Source organism: Onychostruthus taczanowskii, unplaced genomic scaffold, assembly GCF_017590055.1.
Source record: "Onychostruthus taczanowskii isolate IOZ18803 unplaced genomic scaffold, ASM1759005v1 scaffold226, whole genome shotgun sequence".
NCBI lineage: Eukaryota > Metazoa > Chordata > Aves > Passeriformes > Passeridae > Onychostruthus > Onychostruthus taczanowskii.
This window is the reverse complement of record NW_024499529.1, coordinates 1-21,144: the sequence shown is the minus strand read 5'-3', so window position 1 is coordinate 21,144 and position 21,144 is coordinate 1. Positions and strand designations below refer to the sequence as shown.

The 21,144-nt window shown below is 52.6% G+C and overlaps 1 protein-coding gene across 2 annotated transcripts in view; it reads right to left on the bottom strand.

Moving 5' to 3' along the window:
• The window catches only part of STX8 (syntaxin 8), a 102,382-nt gene extending 83,077 nt beyond the window's left edge, over positions 1–19,305 (bottom strand). For both annotated transcript variants that reach the window (XM_041405206.1, XM_041405205.1), the window contains exons 1-6: positions 19,246–19,305; positions 18,293–18,392; positions 14,093–14,187; positions 11,661–11,771; positions 5,281–5,405; positions 3,231–3,323 (exon numbers count right to left, since the gene is read on the bottom strand). In XM_041405206.1, the coding sequence (XP_041261140.1) occupies positions 3,231–3,323; positions 5,281–5,405; positions 11,661–11,771; positions 14,093–14,187; positions 18,293–18,392; positions 19,246–19,262 (541 nt within the window). In that variant the 5' untranslated portion in view covers positions 19,263–19,305. The remainder of the gene's footprint in view (positions 1–3,230; positions 3,324–5,280; positions 5,406–11,660; positions 11,772–14,092; positions 14,188–18,292; positions 18,393–19,245) is intronic.
• Positions 19,306–21,144: the final 1,839 nt, after the last annotated feature.

The following is a 21,144-nucleotide window of genomic DNA, read 5'->3' as shown; positions in this document are numbered from 1 at the left end:
GTGAGAACCTGAGCACAGAACCATGTGAGACCCCCAGTGAAGCGTGGATGGGGCACAGGGGGAGCCAAGGATGGGGCTCAGCCATCCACCCTGGGGAATGGGCCCTTCCAGAACATTCTGTGCCTGCAGGGACCCCACCTGAGCAGCCCCTGCTGCCTCCAGAGGGTTCCTGCAGGGATGGGTGGGAAATGTAGAGCTCAGGCAGGCCAGGCTGGTGTCACCTGGTGTCACCTGGGTCCACGTGCAGGACCCTCCCATGGGCACAGCAGCCCCGAGACCCCAGGGGTGCCCTGGACAAAGCTCCAGCCCTGCTCCCCTGCCACCCCTCAGCCACCTCCCTCCCAAAGGCAGCTCCATCACTCTGCAGTCATTTAACAAACACAAAGGAATTCGCACTGAGGGGCAAACTTTGCATAATTAATCCATCTGCAAATGCACAGCTACACCAGCTGGCACTCGGGGGAAAATGCTCTGGCCACCTCGGAGCTGGGAGTGCAAACACCTCCAGAGAGCTGCCTGGGGATGGAAAATACAGACCCGAGGAACAGGTCTGCAAAATCAGTACCCAGCTCCCTAAAGCTTAATTCATTAATGCACATTATCAGCTGCCTCTGCACTGAGCCAGGTTTTATTTCAAGAGCAGCACAAGGTGGGAACATCCCCAGCAGGCAGGGAAGGGGAAGTGAAGCTTCCCACAGAAAGGAGCTCTGATGGAAAGTCTGACTGGAGGAAAGAGAAATGTTGAAGCAGCACTTAATGAAGATGAACTTCCCCTGCCTCCCCACAAGCCAGACGATGCCATTATCACTCAGCACCAGGAAGGAAAGGGATTCCAGGGAAGGGGAAATTACAGGGCAGTTATCCTCATCAACCTGAGCAGCAGCAGTGACACGAGCTTGGCACAGAGCCTGAGCAAAGTCTGCTCGTGGTTAAGCAGGGGCACGAAGGGAGATGTGCACAGGGAAACAGCCCCTGGAAAATACTGCTAAGGACTTCAGCTTTTCCAGGGTGCCAGTGGGCAACAGAATGCCTGGCCTTATCCCCCCCATATCTGCCAAAAAAGCCCAGAAAAAGGGACTGCACCAAGTCAGCAGAAACGTGGGAGCTCCGCTTGCCTGGCAGGGATGGAGCCAGGGGCAGGGAGCTGCCCCACAGCTGCAGGGCCAGGCTGCTCCCAATCCCCTGCACAGCTCCAGCTTCTCCTGCTGAGCCTTCCCACAGGGCTGCTGCTGGCTGTGGGACACAGGCTCTGAGCAGCACACCATCCTCACCACCCCTGCTCCCAGAGCTCCCCTCTGCTGAGGAACTGCTGCCTCCAGCTCCAGGAAAACACAGGAATGTGCTCAAGGCTTTGTAAGTGTCCCTAAGACAAACAACGCCAGCACTAGCTGCAGGATTTGTAAAAAGGAGGGTTAAATATGCTCCATGTCACAGGTATTTCCAGGTCTCATTGCTAGAAGAAGTCTGGCAAAAATGCAATGGCATGAAACACAGAACCCTCAGGGTCCCTAAAACTAAGGATTTGGGGAACCATCCCCAACCCTCAACAGGGAAATGTGACACATGGTGTGTTTTCCTGAGGAGAAACCAAAAGTTCACAGAGAATCCATAAATATGCTATGCTTCCCACCTGTTTCCTATTTAGAGGGAAAAAAAAAGCAATTAATGTGACTTTTTAAGCAACAATTAATAAAGGCACCTATGAGATGAGACCCCTAATTGAAAATGTCTTTCCTCACACGAGGCAGAGGATCCAAACATGACAAGAGCACCGAGCACGGTCCCTCCCAGCTGCACAAACCCTTCCTTAGCAGCCCTAAACTTAACAAACAAAGACATCTTCTAGGCATTTCCAATCCCTCCTGGGTTCAGCTGTGGCAGACAGGAGAAATCCATCCTCCTGCCTCACTGTGCTGCAAGCAGAGCTGCCATGCAGGGATGGGAGTCTGGGACCCCTCACTGAGCTGCCAGGCAGGGATGGAGTCTGGAATCCCTCACTCTGAGCTGCCAGGCAGGGATGGAGTTTGGAACTCCTCAATCTGAGCTGCCAGGCAGGGATGGAGTTTGGAACTCCTCACTCTGAGCTGCCAGGCAGGGATGGAGTTTGGAACCCCTCACTCTGAGCTGCCAGGCAGGGATGGAGTTTGGAATCCCTCACTCTGAGCTGCCATGCAGGGATGGGAGTCTGGGACCCCTCACTCTGAGCTGCCAGGCAGGGATGGAGTTTGGAACTCCTCACTCTGAGCTGCCAGGCAGGGATGGAGTTTGGAACCCCTCACTCTGAGCTGCAAGCAGAGCTCCCATGCAGCACTCATGTCAGGGATGCAGTCTGGAGCCCCTCACTGTGCTGCAGTCAGCTCCCATGCAGCACTCATGGCAGGGATGCAGTCTGGAGCCCCTCACATGCTGCAGTCTGAGCTCCCATGCAGGGATGCAGTCTGGAGCCCCTCACTCCCAGGGGGCTGCAGAGGGCAAACAGCACTCCAGGAAGCAGCAGCTCTCAGGGCTGGGCTCCAGGGCTCTCAGCAAGGCAAAGGACACTGCCCTGCCCAGAGGGGAAGCACAAGGCAGGGATGAAGGCCAGGGCTCCCACTGGGCTGCTCCAGGTGGAAGGAATGGAGCAGTCAGGAGGATCTGCCCTGCCAGGGCCAGCTCGTGCCACGTGCACAGTGAGGTAACACAGCACACTGATTTATTATTGCAGGAGAGCAACTCCACTCAGCCACTGGCTCCTCTGAAAGGAGCTAGGTGCTCTCCTGGGTCAATATTACATTAATTTGAGCTACACTCACTGCCACAAACCCTCCCAAACCCAACCGCTTGGAGCTAACAACGCAACGCTTCTCCTTGAGTCGCTGGCTCAAGACTTCTCCACTCAGCTAAACAGGACAGACACACAGTGAGAATGCTCAAGTGAAGCCCTGCAACACATAAAAACTGTCACAAAACAGAAAAAGGCAGAAGATGGAGCACAGAATCCATTCTGTGCTTTGGAGCAGCCATCACCAATGCCTCTGTTCAAAACTCAGGCTGGGGGAAACCTCCCAAGTGTTCCACCCTGGCCACAGCCCACAGGGATGGAGAGAGGCACAGAAAACCAGGGGAGGAATGGGCACAGCAAACCTCCAGTGCCAGCTGCTTGCTCTGGGCAGAAGGAGCAGCTGTGTGAGGAGAGAGAGAAGAGAACAAATCCCATCTTAGAGGAAAGTGAGGCAAGATCCTCTCCTTACCGTTCTGCTCGTCCAGCTCATTCCCAATTTCCTGCCCCATCTGTTTTTGCCTGGATATGATTGAAGAAAGAGCATCGAGTCCAGCATCTTGTTCTGCACCAGGAAAATACATTAAATTACTTCCAAAAGTTGCTGAAATGCCAGGCTACATAAAATAGGTAGAAGTGAAGGAAAAAAATCGACTTGTGCTTAAAGGGCTAAAATGTATTAAGAAAAACACATGAACACAACATGAAAGTTAATCCTTATGGCAACAGTACTCTTGAAATAATGTGAATGATGGGTAAATAATTTCTCTGCTCTGGCTGGGACATTTTGCTGGATCCAAAAAAAAAAGGATAAAAAAAAATCCAAGAATTTAACATTTAGCTGTTACTCAATCATAAATGCAGGGGATTTTCTGGCACAGACAGCGAGCTCCAGATTAGCCTTTTTAAATTTTCCAAGCAACTTTTAACATGAATAAAAGAAAACAGGTGATGCAAACACCAAAGAATTCAAAGAGATTTTTTTAAGCAGAGGGTGGGGAGAGCTGAGGGGAGCAGGGCAGGGACAGGGTGCTGTGCTCCCGGAGCTCTGCACAGCTCCTGGGGGAAGAAGCACATCCCACGGAGCCCCTCAGCCAAAACAAAAAAAAGGATAAAAAAAAATCCAAGAATTTAACATTTAGCTGTTACTCAATCATAAATGCAGGGGATTTTCTGGCACAGACAGCGAGCTCCAGATTAGCCTTTTTAAATTTTCCAAGCAACTTTTAACATGAATAAAAGAAAACAGGTGATGCAAACACCAAAGAATTCAAAGAGATTTTTTTAAGCAGAGGGTGGGGAGAGCTGAGGGGAGCAGGGCAGGGACAGGGTGCTGTGCTCCCGGAGCTCTGCACAGCTCCTGGGGGAAGGAGCACATCCCACAGAGCCCCTCAGCCAAAACGTGCAGCTCTCCCTGCCCTGAGCTGCCAGGCTGGCACAGGAGGAGCTGCAGAGGGGCAGTGCCCAGGGCACAGCAGTGACGGCCAAAGGGGGTGCCCAGGACACCCTCCATTGCAGCAGAGCCTCACTTTAATTACCTACCAAGAATTTAACATTTAGCTGTTACTCAATCATAAATGCAGGGGATTTTCTGGCACAGACAGCGAGCTCCAGATTAGCCTTTTTAAATTTTCCAAGCAACTTTTAACATGAATAAAAGAAAACAGGTGATGCAAACACCAAAGAATTCAAAGAGATTTTTTTAAGCAGAGGGTGGGGAGAGCTGAGGGGAGCAGGGCAGGGACAGGGTGCTGTGCTCCCGGAGCTCTGCACAGCTCCTGGGGGAAGGAGCACATCCCACAGAGCCCCTCAGCCAAAACGTGCAGCTCTCCCTGCCCTGAGCTGCCAGGCTGGCACAGGAGGAGCTGCAGAGGGGCAGTGCCCAGGGCACAGCAGTGACAGCCAAGGGGGTGCCCAGGACACCCTCCACTGCAGCAGCCTCCTTCAGCCTCACTTTAATTACCTATAAAGTAATTAAAACGCAGCTGAGGCCCCTCCTGGACCATCCAGGCATTCTCCTGAGCTGCACACCCGTCGTGCCCAGGCAGAGGGGAGCAGGATTTTCCTGCAGACTGATTTCATGGCATCACTTCCAGCACTAGAATGGCCTGGGAACGACCTCATCAACCAGCTGACCTCCCCAGGCTGAGCCTTCCCAACACGCCCAAAGTCAGAGACTCCTTATGGGGCTAGAGGGCCAAAATGAAGACCCTTTTTGGATGAGTTCTTACCTTGTTCCAGTTCAACAAGACCTTTAATGCACCCAGCAAGACCCCTACAGTTATGCATCACACCAAAACCATGAACAGGGGCAAAATCAGGACTTCCAAAATTTAATTTAAGAGGTCGCACCCAGGTAAGAACATTGCAAGCACAATGCTGCTCCTGCAAACACAGAAAGCAGCTGCCTGGAGCTTCAGTGAAGAATAAAACTTCAGCACAGGTTGGTGCATTGAGGTTCAAATAAAAGCTCCTCTCCCGAGTGCCAGAGATGCTCAAAACAACCAGCAAGGCTCCTGTACCTTCAATGATCCTCCTCTGCTGCTGCCTGAGCTCATCAAAGCCAAGTCCTCGGGTCTCCTCCGATTCCTCCAAGAGCCAGGGGTTGGCGAGGCCTCGTGTGGCCCCTCCTGCCATGAGGCTGGATCTGCAAAGAGTGCCAGTGAGTGACTGCCACCCCTGCTGTGTGCCCTGCCCCTGGCACGCAGCAGCACCCCGGGCTCTGTGCAGCCCCAGCAGGGACCAACCCCCAAAAACAAACCCACCTCACAGGCTGGAGGTGGTAAGGGAGAACAGAATTCGTCTCACAGGGATAAAGACCCACCTCACAGGCTGGAGGTGGTAAGGGAGGACGGAACTCGTCTCACAGGGATAAACAGACTGTATAAATAACCACAGATTGTATAATAAATCCATATAAAATGCTGTTTGCATGTAGAGCACACAGCATTCCTGGGAATACGCGTTATTCCTGGATTTGCTATGTGATCAAAGCTCATAAAAGTACTGTTACACCTCAAACAGCAAAAGGATCCACTTGTTAACAGAGCTGCAAATCAGATGAGACTGAACTCCCTGCAATGCTGACCACACCTCACCAGGAACATTCCTGAATTTTGAGAACTGCAGATGGACACAGCTCCCTTCCTGCACTTCCTAGTCTGGCATCAACCCGAACGAGAAGCCAGGAGCACACACTCCTAAATGAAAGAGTAATTAAATAATGGGATTTCTTTCCAAAGAATTATGACTTGAGATTGTTCACATTACAGACACTTCCCTGGTGACCACAGAAAACAAGATTTCCACATCCAGGGCACATAAATCCAAGCAGTAAAATGAAACCCCACTCAAGTATTTCCTCAGTAGCAGATTTCTGCTTTCTGCCTTCCAGCTCCTCCAGGACAAACCTCACAACAGACTGAGAGTCCCTGACCCCAGAAGTGCAGCTCAGGTTTGGGGGAGGCATGCTAAGGCTGCTTCCCCCAGATGGTCACAGGTTGGAGCTTTTGCTTTCTGCTTTCCTTTCTTTCAACTCTGTATTTCATCCCCATTTCACCTTCTCCCTGCTCTTCCCCAAAGCACTTCCCCAGACAGAAGACACGAGAGGGGTTTTAGGCTCTCCCAGGCTCTCCACGATTCCAGCTCCACCAAGCCCTAAATGAGAACGCTGCAGCCGTTCTGGGTTTTTTAATTGAGTTTTTACGGCGCTGCTCTGACCTCGCCGTGGCCGCCTGTGCCCCATGCCGGCAGGAGCTCGCTGGGCACAGGGCAGGGGGCTCCGAGCCCGCCCGGCCCGGCCGGGGCTCCTGCAGCACCCCCGGGCCGCTGGGGACATCTCCTGGCCGCGGGCTGGAGCAGCGCTGCCGCGGAACCAGCGCGCAGCAGGCAGAAAAAAATTAATGGGAAAAATAGGGGGAAAATAGGGGGGAAAATAGGGAAGGATAGAAAAGAAATAGGAAAAAATAAGGAGGGAAAAAGGAAGAAAAAAGGAAAAAATAGAAGAAAATAGAAAAAATAAAGAAAAAATAGAGAAAAATAGGAAAGGATAGAAAAGAAATAGGAAAAAATAAGGAGGAAAAAAAAAGGGAAGGAAAAAATAAGGAGAAAAAAAAGGAAGAAAAAAAGGAAAAAATAAGGAGAAAAAAAAGGAAGAAAACGGGAGAAAATAAGGAGAAAAAAAAGGAAGAAAAAAGGAAAAAATAAGGAGAAGAAAAAAAGGGAAAAATAAGGAGAAAAAAAAGGAAGAAAAAAGGAAAAAATAAGGAGAAGAAAAAAAGGAAAAAATAAGGAGAAAAAAAGGAAGAAAAAAGGGAAAAAATAGAAGAAAATAGAAAAAATAAAGAAAACATAGAGAAAAAAATAGATGAAAATAGAACAAATAAAGAAAAAATAGAGAAAAAAATAGGAAAGGATAGAAAAGAAATAGGAAAAAATAAGGAGGGAAAAAAGGAAGAAAAAAAGGAAAAATAGAAGAAAATAGAAAAAATAAAGAAAAAAGAGAAAAAAATTAGGAAAGGATAGAGAAGAAATAGGAAAAATAAGGAGAAAAAAGGAAGAAAAAAAGGAAAAATAGAAGAAAATAGAAAAAATAAAGAAAAAATAGAGAAAAATAGGAAAGGATAGAAAAGAAATAGGAAAAAATAAGGAGGGGAAAAAAAGAAGAAAAAAATAGAAGAAAATAGAAAAAATAAAGAAAAAAGAGAAAAAAATTAGGAAAGGATAGAGAAGAAATAGGAAAAATAAGGAGAAAAAAGGAAGAAAAAAAGGAAAAATAGAAGAAAATAGAAAAAATAAAGAAAAAATAGAAAAAATAATAGGAAAAAATAGAAAAATAATAGGAAAAAAGAGAAAAATAGAAAAACATAGAAAAGAGGGGGGAAAAGAGAAAAAATAGGAAAAATTAGAAAAAATATTTAAAAAATAGAAAAAATATAAGAAAACTAAAAAAGGAAAAAATAAGGAGAAAAAAAGGAAGAAAAAAAGGAAAAAATAGAAGAAAATAGAAAAAAAATAATAGGAAAAATAGAAAAATAATAGGAAAAAAATAGGAAAAAAATTAGGAAAAAAGAGAAGAATAGAAAAACATAGAAAAGAGGAGGGAAAAAGAGAAAAAATAGGAAAATTTAGAAAAAATAGAAAAAAATACTAAAAAATAGAAAAATAAAAAAAAAACTCCTTTTAATAAAAGTGGTTAAAAAGCACTTTTTCTAAATCTCAGCATCTCCCTTATCCAGCCCAGAGACGCTGAACTCCACAGCAGAGCCAGCCCTGCTGTGCCGTGTCCAGGGCAGCACCAGAGAGGAGCTGGGGTTCCTCTGCATCCCAGCCCTGCACCCCATTCCATTGCCAGGTACCTCTCGAGGCTGGCAATTACATTTCCAGGTACCTATGGAGGCTGGCAATTAAATTTCCAGGTACCTATGGAGGCTGGCAATTAAATTTCCAGGTGTCTATGGAGGCTGGCAATTAAATTTCCAGGTATCTGTCGAGGCTGGCCATCAGGATTGATCAAAGTGACACACACCTGGAATGCAGTTTTCCACATCACCCAGCTTTCCTCCCTGCTCAGGGGGATCAAATGTGCTCTTTTATCCCCCAGGCCCACAAGTGGCACCAGGTCTGTGACCACGACAGAAGCTACAGATGGAGACACACTGCAGCTCACCCAATTCACCTCAGCTAGGAAACAAACCCAGGGTGACAACATCTGACAGAGCTGTTTAACTCTGCACAGGGAACAGAGAGCTCTCTGCTTGCTAAAATGAGCACAGCTACTCCTGCCTGTTAAAAAACCGCCAAGGCAAGCAAATTTGGAATAATTTGTGGTTCTGCCCCGTTCCTGGAGGCTGGGTCATGCCAAGCACTGTGCTGGGCACCATAATCTTTGTGACATGTTTGGGAACCACCTTCCACTTCCTCCTGATCCTGCCCTGCCTCGCCTGGCTGGTGTGAAGATTAAAGCTTATCCAATTAGCCAAGTTAATCAGGCAAATCTGGGGAGCCTCACAGAGCACTGCAGCGTGGGGATGGCTTTTGATGAGGGGAGCAGATTTAACTAATTACAGGGCTCAGCGATGGCCCGAGCACAAAAGGTGATGGGGTTTAAAACCAGGGAGCTCTGTCCCTGCCTAACGAGGGAGGGCTTCTCTTTTGTTTCACTGACAATCCTGAGAACACCTCCCAAGTAACTTGGATTACTCAAGCAGCACCTACTTTAGGCCAAGGCCACACATCGAGGCTTAGGGCTCTGCAAGACTGAGTCCTAAACAAAACCTGGGTCATAAGACAGTTGGGTGGATGATCACTTGAACATTCCCTGAGCTACAGAGGGGCTCTTTGAAGCACCCAGGGCACCCCAGCCTGGCTTCACAGGTCACTCTCCACAGGGGAGCTGCAGGACTGGGGCATTCTCTAACTTACAGTGCTCACACTGTATTTTTAGGAAGCTCCAAGCTAATAAATAAAACAATTTTCTATATAAATATAGAAATTTGGGGGGAAAAAAATCTGTACAAATTTTCTATATTTGGGCAGCCCTGACCACAGAGCCACTGTGACCCTGGACAGCCCCAGAGCTGGTCCTGGCACTCAGGGGCTCTCCTGGGTGGGCAAATCCCAGAGCTGAGCCCATCCCATGCCAGGATGAGGCTCCAGCAGAACTGGGAGGGAGGGAGGAAGGACACCAGGAAGGGCTTTCAGAAGCACCTGAAAACCTCCTGTTGATCTTATTTCCTTCTTTTCTTATTTGGCCCCCACAAGCAAGAGCCAGATTCCCAAAGCATTTGACACCTGAAGCTGGGCACTCATGGACTGAGGCCTTTTTGGCATCAGGTAAAATCCCTGTTTGGATCCAGGCTGAAATACATTCCATCTGTCAGGAAGAGTTCAACCAGGAAAAATGGTGACCCACACTGAAGAGAAAGAAGATTATGGACTCCTCTAAAATGTACCAGGGTAGCTCCTACTGAAGGGATTCTGTGTCCCACAGGCACCAGAAGCTGTCTCTATTTTTGAGGAATTCCAAGAGACACCAAGAAGGGCAGGTAAATTATTGATTCTCTGGTGACTGACATGGACTTCTGCAGCCTGAGACTGGTCAGACAGGAGTGGGAATATTCCCATTCCTCTGTCTCCACAAATGTTTAAATATTCTGAAAGTTTGACCTGTGAGACCCCACAAAGTCACCACTCCTGGCTGCTCTCCTGCCCTTGGAATGGAGTGAGAGCCTGGGAATTCTGCCCCACTGCATCCCCTGCTCTGACAGCCTGCACAGCTTCTCCCAGGGAGGAAAAGGGGCAGAAGACACTGGAATTGTCATTAAAGCCCCACTGAAGGAAGTGCAGCCGGCCCTGCTCCAGGGGGGCACGCAAAGAGCCCAGCCTTTCCCTGGGAATTCCAGCGGCACCTTAATTGGGGCCGGAAGGGGCAGGAGTGCTGTCCCCAGGCAGGGAGCGTCCTGCAGCAGTTGTCACTTGGGATCAGCCCTGAGAGCATTAAAGCACAGCCCTGCAGCCCAGAAACAGCTTCAGAGCAGCTCCCACGGGATGTGCAACTCACCGAGGGCTGACCAGACGGAAAGCAGCTTAATTCCAGGGCAAAGCCCCAGCCCCAGGCCCTGGACAATAAATATGTGATCAGTGGTGCAGGAAGGTTAATGAAAGGAAGGGCTGCTGGCAGGAGCAGCCTGGGCACCGTGGCTGTCACAGCAGGGCTGGATTAGACATGGAAAAGCAGCACAAGGCAGGCAAGTGTCAGCGCTCAGCCCATCAAACCCCAGGTTCTGATTGTTCTAATGCACGGCAAAGCTTATGTCAGCTCCAGGCACATTCCAGGGTGGCTCTGCCACCTCCAGAATCCCAAAGCTGGGCCGGGATCTGCCAGGACAGCAGAGGGACCCCGAGCTGGGAACGGCAGCTGAGCCCTCCAGAGCCCGGGGCTCCGTGCCTGACACCAGCTCCTGCCAGGACCTGCCGGGATCCTTCCAGGATTCCTCTGAGATCCCTCCAAATTCCTTCCAAGCCCCTTCCCTACAGACCCACTCCCAGCCCAGGCTCAGGCAAGAGAGCAAAGCTGGATTTCCTGGCACAAGATTCAGGCCCTGAGGTGCCTCTGCCTGCACCCCTGAAAACCAGACCCACAAGGGAGACCATGGAAGGGGTTGGGAATTCACCAGATGGAATATTTGGCATAGTTTTATCCATTTTTAATAAAAGAAGTTAAAAGAGAACTATAAAACATCAAGCCTTGCAGCACCAGCAAATAAATACTCTCTGATGTTATCTTCTGCTGGAAAATACTGGATTCCCTAATCATTTCTAATGGGGCCTGAAATTATCAAGGGATTTTGGTATTTTACTCCTGTCTGCCTTAAGTTTTCATCTTTCCCATTTCCCAGGCTCTGCACTGCACTGGTACAGAACTCTGAGCTCCATACCAAGTGTCAGCAGCTCTCCTCACAGCTCAGGCACACAGAACAATCCTTTTCCAGCCCCAGAACCAAGGACACCACTGCAGCTTCAGCCCCAAAAAGTGCAAACCACAGGGGATGGAGGAGAGCAGCCTGGGAGGGTGGGACTGCATCCCCTGGAGCTGCAATTGGACAGTGAACCCAAGGTGGGAATGGACCGAAACTGATAAAAGTGTGAAAACTCGTGACTCTGAGTCCATGCTGGGTCCATTTTGGGTGCAGCCCTGGCTGGGCTCTTGCACTGCCTAAGGTGGATCCTTTGAGGCCTTTTAATAAATTTAATAAACTTTATTCCTTTAACTCTGCCCAGCCTCTGCTCCAGGAGCCTCTCCAGGCATGAAGAGAGCTGCCAGGAATGTGCAGTCCCTGACAAAACCACTCATTTCTAAGCAGATGACTGCCCTGGGTACCTGCAGGGGACAGGGCCATACCTGCTCATGTCTGGCTCTGGGCCTTCATTCCTGTAGGATGCCTCCAGCTGTCTGTGCCGGGTCAGGAGCTCATCCACCAAGTTCTGCCTCCTGTCCCCCTCCAGCTGTGTGCTGATGGCTCTGGGTTAAGGACCAAACTCAGAAACACGAAGAAGCTTTCATTTCATTTCATAAAATAATACTTGTTATACATTCATAAAATAAATCAGACTTCCTGATCATCAAAATTAACGATTTTAACTCAAAAAAAGGCTCCAAGACCTAAGAGGATTGGTCACGTTTTTCTGAATGAAACCTGCTGTTATTCTAAATGTGTTTCTGCTCTTTACATACCTGAAACAAAAGGTTTCATACAGTGGCCACAGAATGATCTTTATGTCATCATCTCAAAGTAATTAGAGAACTGGAAGGACATTTACTGCCAAATTAGCAGAAAGAATAGCATTTCCCCTCCAAAATCCAAGCCAAGTCATTTTCTGTTTATTTTTGGTCTCTAACACTGACAGTGTAACAGTACTGCACAGGTTAAGCTCAGGGAAGGATGAGATTTCTTAAAAGAACTCCAAATTACTCTGTCACCACCAGGGCAGGCCAAGCAGAACAGAGCCTTTAAAATCAGCAGGGTATTTCTCATCTCACTTCACTGCAGGCTCCTCACACAGACCAGGGGAGCAGCTGCCAGCCAAGGGATCAGAGAAAAACCAAAATTTTCCTTTGAGCATCTGTTTCCAGCTGCAGTTCTGAGCAGAGCACCCGAGAGCCCCTGGAGAGCAGAGGAACAATCACACCGTGCCTCTGCAGAGCAGTGTGCCCACAGGGGAGCTCTGGGGACATCTCCAAACCAACCCTGGGGACACCCTGAGGGACTTGAACTCTCTCCCAAGTGCTGCTGAGTGGGTTCAGCACTGGCTGAACTGGTTTGTGTGTGTTTTCTGCCACAGCAGCAGCATCTGCCTGCCCAAGCAGCAGCTCCAGCCCTGGCCACCAGCACAGCACTCAGGCTCAGGAGGGATTTCTGCTGTGCCAGGCTGAAATTAAACACCCCTCCCTCAAACCAGACTGCTCCTGGATACCTTAGGGAGATGGACATCCCTGTGACCCTCCAACCTGACTCTTCCAGCATCTCCCAGTCTAGCCATGGGGTAGATAACACTCCCAGCAGAAAACCTGATTTCTTCCCAAGGTGTGTTCTGCAGCATTTTGATCAATCTGCAGCTGCAGGGCTGCTGTGTCTTAAAGCCAAAGCCAGGATACCCCAGCCTGGACAAAGCTTCCTCCTTGCTTTTAGCAAGGCTTGGCCAAGAGAAAATGGCAGAGGAAAATGCACTGGGCAGTTAGTGCTGGCCAAGTGACCCTGCTTCACAGCAGTGTCTGCACAGCACAGGCAGCTCTGAGCTCTGAGACCTCTGCTTAAGCTGCTCTCAGCCATAGGCAAGGCTGGGGACACAGAGGTGACCAGAGCCAGGCTCTGTCCCAGCAGCCCAGTGTGCTCAGCCCTTCCTGGCCTGCAGCTGCCCTGACAGTAACAACAGCAGCACAGAGAACCTTCTGGAGAGCAAGTGTCCTGCAGAGGGAACGAGGGGAACCCAGAGCGTGTGGCAGGGGCTGAGAGCACGTTCTGCACAGCACACTCTGCACAGCACATCCTGCACAGCACATTTTCACAGAACATTCAGCACAGCACATCCTGCACAGCACACTCTGAACAGCACATTCTGCACAGCACACTTTACACAGCACACTTTGCACAGCACATTCTTCACAGCACATTGTGCGTGTGGCAGGGGCTGAGAGCACGTTCTGCACAGCACACTCTGCACAGCACATCCTGCACAGCACATTTTTACAGCACACTCTGCACAGCACACTCTGCACAGCACATCCTGCACAGCACACTATGAACAGCACACTCTGAACAGCACACTCTGCACAGCACATTTTTACAGCACATTCTGCACAGCACATTCAGCACAGCACACTCTGCACAGCACATCCTGCACAGCACATTTTCACAGAACATTCAGCACAGCACATCCTGCACAGCACACTCTGAACAGCACATTCTGCACAGCACACTTTACACAGCACACTTTGCACAGCACATTCTTCACAGCACATTGTGAACACCACGTTTTTTACAGCACATTCTGCACAGCACATTGTGAACACCACATTTTTACAGCACATTTCCACAGCACACTCTGCACAGCACGTTTTTACAGCACATTTTGCACAGCACATTTCCACAGCACACTTTGCACAACACTATTTTGCACAGCACACTCTGCACAGCACATTTTTAGAGCGCATTTTGCACAGCACACTCTGCACAGCACGTTTTTACAGCACATTTTGCACAGCACATTTCCACAGCACATTTTCCCAGCACGTTTTCCAGGTGCCCCAGGGGCAGGGCTGCTGGGCACAGATACATCTGCCGTGTGGACACCGCCCGCAGCAGCTGCTCCCTCAGCTGCTCAATCTTCTCCCTGAGGCTCTGCAGCGAGGACCTGATGGCCACGTTGACCTGGGGGAACACAGACATTGTCACTGGCTGCCCTGTCAGATCTGCATGACATTTCATGTATATATATATTTAATTTTCACTGCAAAGGTGTGAAGGGCTCCAGCAAGCCCAGAGAGCCCGCTCAGAGCCAGGAGTCACTGCTTACAAAACAATGGCACAGTTTCACAAACACAACTCTGAGGCATTAATGCTGATGGATATGGAAAGCTGTCTTTCAAGTCTTTATAAACACACTTCTTTATATGGGCAAAACATTTCAGCACATTTTAATATTTTCCAGATAAATTTCCAGCTCATTCCTCTGATCTTCAGTAAAAATACAAGCACCAGCTTCTTTTGCCACCAGGTTTCTTTCCCAGCTACCAGGATCAGAGAGAAGGCTGCTACAGGTTCACACATTCCCTGCACTGAACTCCTCCAGACTTGAAACCTAAGACCCCAGAGAAATCCAGATTGTTCCATTTCCCTTCTCAGCAGCACCCAGCACTCCCAGTCCTTTCTCACCACCGACCTGCCCAAGCCCCAGATGTGTGTTCTCAGTAAAAATGGAATTCAGCCATCCTTCCCTGCTTCAAGCAAACCCCAGGCTTGCAGGAACCCTCCTGCTTTCCCCCCACCCCTTCCCAACTCAAACTCACATTATCCTCTGAGTTTTTCCTCCTCAGATGTTATTTCTTTTCATTCCAGTTATGCAGAAAAAACCACTCAAACTGCAATTAACAATGCAAGTTGTCCTAATTAAGACTTGCTGTGCCTCTTGTTTACAAGCTGTGGCTTACAACAGGCAGCAACCCCAGCTGCTCTGCGGGGAGCTGGAGAGAGGAAAATCTGCTCTCACTCTCAGCCCTGCTCTCCTGGAGACACAGAGGCAGCAGCAGCAGCAGCCCTCTGCAGGGGCAGTGCTGCCAGGCCCTGCCTGTGTGCTCGGGGATGGAGCAGCAGAGATGGAACCTGTCTGGGATGGAGCAGGAGAGCCTGAGAGATTGAAACTCTCTGGGATGGAGCAGCAGAGGCTGAGAAATAGAACCTGTCTGGGATGGAGCAGCAGAGCCCGAGAGATGGAACCTGTCTGGGATGGAACAGGAGAGCCTGAGAGATTGAAACTCTCGGGGATGGAGCAGCAGAGCCCGAGAGATGGAACCTGTCTGGGATGGAACAGGAGAGCCTGAGAGATTGAAACTCTCGGGGATGGAGCAGCAGAGCCCGAGAGATGGAACCTGTCTGGGATGGAACAGGAGAGCCTGAGAGATTGAAACTCTCGGGGATGGAGCAGCAGAGCCCGAGAGATGGAACCTGTCTGGGCTGGAGCAGGAGAGCCTGAGAGACTGAACCTCTCTGGGATGGACCAGGAGGGCCTGAGAGATGGAACCTCTCTGGGATGGAGCAGGAGAGCCCCAGGAGACTGAAACTCTCTGACTGGCTGGGGTTTGCTCTCAAACACCACCAGGCACAGCAGAGAGCAGATGCAGCCAGGCTGAGGCAGCCAGAATCCACCCCTGGACCAAAGCACCCAATGCCACCGTGGCAGCAGATCCAAACCAGCACGGGGGATCAGAGATTTTGGGAGTGCTGAAGCCTCTGTGCGGCCTCCAGCTCTGCAAGCAGGTAATTAAATGTAATTAATTTCGTTTGTTCTCCGCTCCAGGTGGAGAATGCTGCATTTGACTGACCCAGAACAGCAACAGAGCACAAAGGTGACACGGCCATAAAAGTCACCAAAGGCAGCAGCCTGGCAGAAACTGCAGTGAGAGAGCAAAAGATTTCCCCTCCTGTACAGAAAACCAAGGCAGAAGAAAAGCAGAAAGAAAATAAAAGAAAACAATGAAGTTTTATGATCAGCTTAACAGGGCAGAGTTCACAGATGGTAAGTGCTGGATGAAAATCCTTCCTCACAGTTTATTTTTCCATTTTAGATTTTGTGCTCTATTTTTGGCTCAGCAACAAGCAAGAAGTTTGTCAGCCGTGCTAATTGCACAATACTACAGAAATGAAACCCTGTTTACATTCTCCCTAGAAGGCCAGTACTGTACAAAGACACTTCCCTGCATTACAGCACTCAGGAGGCGCAGGACACGCGACTGCTCAGCCGTGGGTTTCTCAACAGGCATTTCTGTTATGGAAACACCTCTCTCCTTGCTGGAGCCTTGTTTAGAGTAGAATCAAGCACTGCCAAATATTCCCCTTTACCTGTTAATGGATTAAAGCAAGCTGGAAAACACAGGGCATGGAACAAATGATTTTATGGAGCAGTCAGCCACCCGTGCAGTGTTTCCATAAAACACCAGCCCGGAGAGTTCCAGCCCCAGAAAGCTCCAAACAGCACCAACCCCACGTCTCACTGGGGCTTGGGCTCCTCAGAGGTGGCGCTGGTGGCACTAGAGAACTTTGCCCTCTATAAACACAGATTGAGCAGCAATCTTTTTATTGGTCTTCTGTTGTTGAGGTGTATCTGTGCAATTCTGATACTTCACCGTCCTGAAAGCAGGAATTGAATCTGCACCTCCAAACGCTCCAAAGCCAGAGAAATACTGCTCAAATCCCACTCATTTGGGGTTTCTGAGACCCCTTCTCAACTCCTGCTGAAGTGAGGCAGCCATTCAGCAGCACTGATTACTGTGCACAGCCTACACACTCTTCCTCAGAACTTCTTCCAAGGAAACATTTCAAAAATGACATTGGATTTGAACAGTTGTCAGCAAAGTGAGTGGCCCAGCAGACCCAGTGCACTGCATTACAGCCCTGACACAGAGAGGGGGAGAAAAAGCACTGCATCTTTAATTATGAAATTATTATAAATGACCAACTCAAGGGCTTACAGCAATTTTCACCTGAAAACAGCCAAGGGAGCAGGTAATGACTCAAAGCTGCTCCTGAAGGAAAGGATGAGGCTTGGAGCCCCAGGGAAAGCAGCCTCCTGAAAACCTTTATTTTATTTCTTAAACAGGAAGTGGGAAAATGTGGAGAACACAACATTCCTGGGTGAGCTCCAACTGCTGCTTCTCATTCCTGTTTAACTCTGGGCTTGTGTTTTGTTAGAAATGCAGCTAAAACAAGGCTGCAAGATTCCTATTCCCTCTGATCTGCAGCCACTGCAAAAGGCAGCAGCCAGCCCTGGGGGAGGAACATCTGCTCTCTGTTCACAGAGAGGGCACAGAGCAGCTGCTGAGCATCCCAGCATCCCTGAGAGTCCCAGCCCCTGGACCAGCTCCATCCCAGCATCCCTGAGAGTCCCAGCCCCTGGGACAGCCCCATCCCAGCATCCCTGAGCCTCTGGACCAGCTCCATCCCAGCATCCCTGAGCCTCTGGGACAGCTCCATCCCAGCATCCCTGAGCCTCTGGGACAGCTCCATCCCAGCATCCCTGAGAATCCCAGCCTCTGGGACAGCTCCATCCCAGCATCCCTGAGCCTCTGGGACAGCTCCATCCCAGCATCCCTGAGCCTCTCAGCCTCTGGGACAGCTCCATCCCAGCATCCCTGAGCCTCTGGGACAGCTCCATCCCAGCATCCCCGACTCTCTGGAGCGGCTCCATCCCGCAGGGACAGCCCGAGCAGGCAGCAGGGCGTGCCCAGCACGGCCGCAGCTCCTCCCAAAAGCAGCGCTGCCGCACGCACAGGTTCACCGCTGCTCACCCCAAACCGCGGTGACACCGGGGAGCCGCTGCTCATTCCCAAACTCCCTTCCCCTTCCCCTTACAGATCCCTTAAGGGACAGACACCGGAGCTGGAACACAACCTTCCCCTGCGGTGCCGGCAGCGACACAGCCCGGCCCCGATCCGCTTCTTCCTCCGCCCCGCATCCCGGGAATTCCGCACCGCATCCCGGGAATTCCGCCCCGCACCCTGGGAATTCCGTCCCGCATCCCCGGAATTCCACCTGGCATTCCGGGAATTCCACCCCGTATCCCCGGATCCCGCACCCTGGGAATTCCGTCCCGCATCCCCGGAATTCCACCTGGCATTCCGGGAATTCCACGCCGTATCCCCGGATTTCCGCCCCGCACCCCGGGAATTCCGCCCCGCATCCCGGGAATTCCGCCCCATATCCCGGGAATCCCGCCCTCCCGGGCCGTCGCAGCCGGCACACCGCACCCAGCCCAGGGCACCTTGGCCGAGCTCTCCCCGCTCCGCTGGCAGCGGTTCCGCTCCTGCAGCTTCTCGGCGATGTCCTGGGCGAGCTGGCGAGCGGCGGCGAGCAGCGACAGCCTGCGGGGACAGCAGCGGCTGAGCCCGGGATGGGACGGGATGGGATGGGACGGGATGGGATGGGATGGGATGGGATGGGATAATGGGATGGGATGGGATGGGATGGGGATGGGATCGGCTGGGATCTGATGGGATCGGCCGGGGTGGGCTGGGATCTGGTGGATTAGCTGGGATGGGCTGGGACCCGCCGGTACAAGCCTCGGGAGGGGAAGACACAACAGCCCCAAAGCCTGGGATGGGCTTTGGGAAAGGACCCGGGAAGGGAAGGCACAGCACCCCAAACACACGGACACCCGGATGGCTTTGGGAAGGCACAGCACCCCAAACACACGCAAACCCGGATGGGAAAGGACCCGGGAAGGGGAGGCACACCACCCCAGGCACACGCACACCGGGATCGGAAAGGACCGGGGAAGGCAAAGCACCCCAGGCACACGCACACCGGGATGGCTTTGGGAAGGCACAGCACCCCAGGCACACGCACACCGGGATGCCTTTGGGAAGGCACAGCACCCCAGGCACACGCACACCGGGATGCCTTTGGGAAGGCACACCCCGCACAGCCCGGCCCGCCCGGCCCCGCTCCCGCCCGTGCCGGGCCCCGGAGGCTCCGCACGCTCCGCAGCCCCGGCAGGCCCGCTCCCGGCCCGCTCCCGGCCCCAGCCCCGGCCGGCTCTGCTCTGCGCCGCACCGCAGCTCCTTGGCGCGGACGATGAGGAACCGGTGACGGAGGATGGCGTCGTGCACGGCCTGCGGGAAGAGGCGGCGCTGGGGGAAGGGGTCGTGGCGAGGCCTGCTGTGCTGTGCCGTGCTGTGCCAGCCCCGGCCCGGCCCGGCCCGGCCCGGCGCTCACCAGGGGTCCGGAGCCATCGCGGCCCCGGAACCTGCCCGGCGCTTCCGCCGGATCCGCCCGGACGCGCCGCGCGCAGGCGCCGGGAGGGACGGAGGGGAAAGGGAAACGGGAGAAGGAGCGGGGAGAGAGGAACTGGGAGAGAGGGACAGGGAGAGATGGAGAGAGGGGAGAGATGGAGAGAGGTACCGCGGTACGGGCCCGGCGGAGCGCGGCCGGCCCCAGCGTGCGGCAGTGCGGGGAGCGGGGCCGATGGCGCAGCGGCCGTGCTGGGCCGTGCAGGGGCACGGGGGACAGCCGGGTGTTCGGGGGGCACAGGGGACAGCCGGCTGTTTGGGGGGCACGGGGGACAGCCGGCTGTTTGAGTGGCACGGGGGACAGCCAGCTGTTCTTGGGGCACAGGGGACAGCCGGCTGTTCTTGGGGGGCACATGGGACAGCCAGCTGTTCTTGGGGCACAGGGGACAGCCGGCTGTTCTTGGGGCACAGGGGACAGCCGGCTGTTCCTGGGGCACAGGGGACAGCCGGGTGTTCTTGGGGCACAGGGGACAGCCGGCTGTTCTTGGGGCACAGGGGAGAGCCGGCTGTTTTTGGGGCACGGGACAGCCGGCTGTTCTTGGGGTACAGGGGACAGCCGGGTGTTCGGGGGGCACAGGGGACAGCCGGCTGTTTGGGGGGCACAGGGGACAGCCGGCTGTTCTTGGGGCACAGGGGCAGGATCAGGTGTTCGGGGCAGAGGGACAGATGTGCGGGACTCAGGGACAGATGCAGATGTTCGGAGTTTACAGTGGCAGAGGTTCAGTGCACAGAGGGTGGGCACAGAGCTTTGCAGTACAAGGAGCAGAGGTGCAGAGATGTTCGGGGTGTAGAGGTGCGCGGTACAAGGTGCAGATGTGTGCAGATGTGCCCAGCACAGAACCAGAGCTGTCCCCACCCCTCCCTGCTGCCACATAAACCCAACACGGAGCGGTGGCACCGGTTCCCTTCTCCAGACCCCCAGTCCTGTCCCTGCCCGTCCGCAGTGACATCGCTGCCCTCCCTGCCCCGTCCCCCGGTGACACTGGCGCTGCTGGCACTGGCGCTGTTTTGGCTGCGGTGGGCGCGGCCCCTCGCTCCCGCAGCAGCTCCAAGCCCTTCCCACCCCTGATCCGCCGGGATTTGGCCTCTCCCTTTGTTTTTGGATGCGATCGGTGACGCAAATGGGGCACAAACCTGAGGAGCAGCTTCGGGGCGCTGCCAGCGAGGCTTTGTCGCCCTCGTCACGGGGCTGCGGGGCCGTGCTGATAACAACAGCGATGACGGCAGCGATAGGGACAATCACAACAATGCTGATAAGGATATTGATAACGAGAACGAGCGCATCTCCTCAGCACGTTCCCGTTCCCGGGGCTGATCCCCGCTCCTCTCCCCGTTCCCGGGTCTGATCCCCGCTGCTCTCCCCCGTTCCCGGGGCTGATCCCGCTCCACTCCCCCGTTCCCGGGGCTGATCCCCACTCCTCTCCCCCGTTCCCGGGGCTGATCCCGCTCCGCTCCCGGCGATGTCCCCGGGAATGAGCCCCCCAGGCGCCCTCAGTTCCCGTCCGCTGTCCCGCAGGCCGGGCAGGGCTGGGGACACGTCCCGACCTGCCCAGGAGCGCGCAGGGCCAGCGGTGCCCTGGGGGGCTCTGAGCCCCCCGCTGGCCCCGGCAGCCCCCGGGGTGGGCTCTGTCCCCTGGCCCGGCTCTCCGCACAGCCGGAGATGCTCCCGCCGCCGCGGCCATCAAACATTCATGGCCTTGGGCTGCGCTGCTCAGCCCGAGCCCCATGGCCTCTACATATTTCATATTTCCTATTTCACAGGCAGGGAGGCAGGCCAGGAACAGCCTGCAGCTGCTCTTATCACACCAGAAACAATCCGATTTTA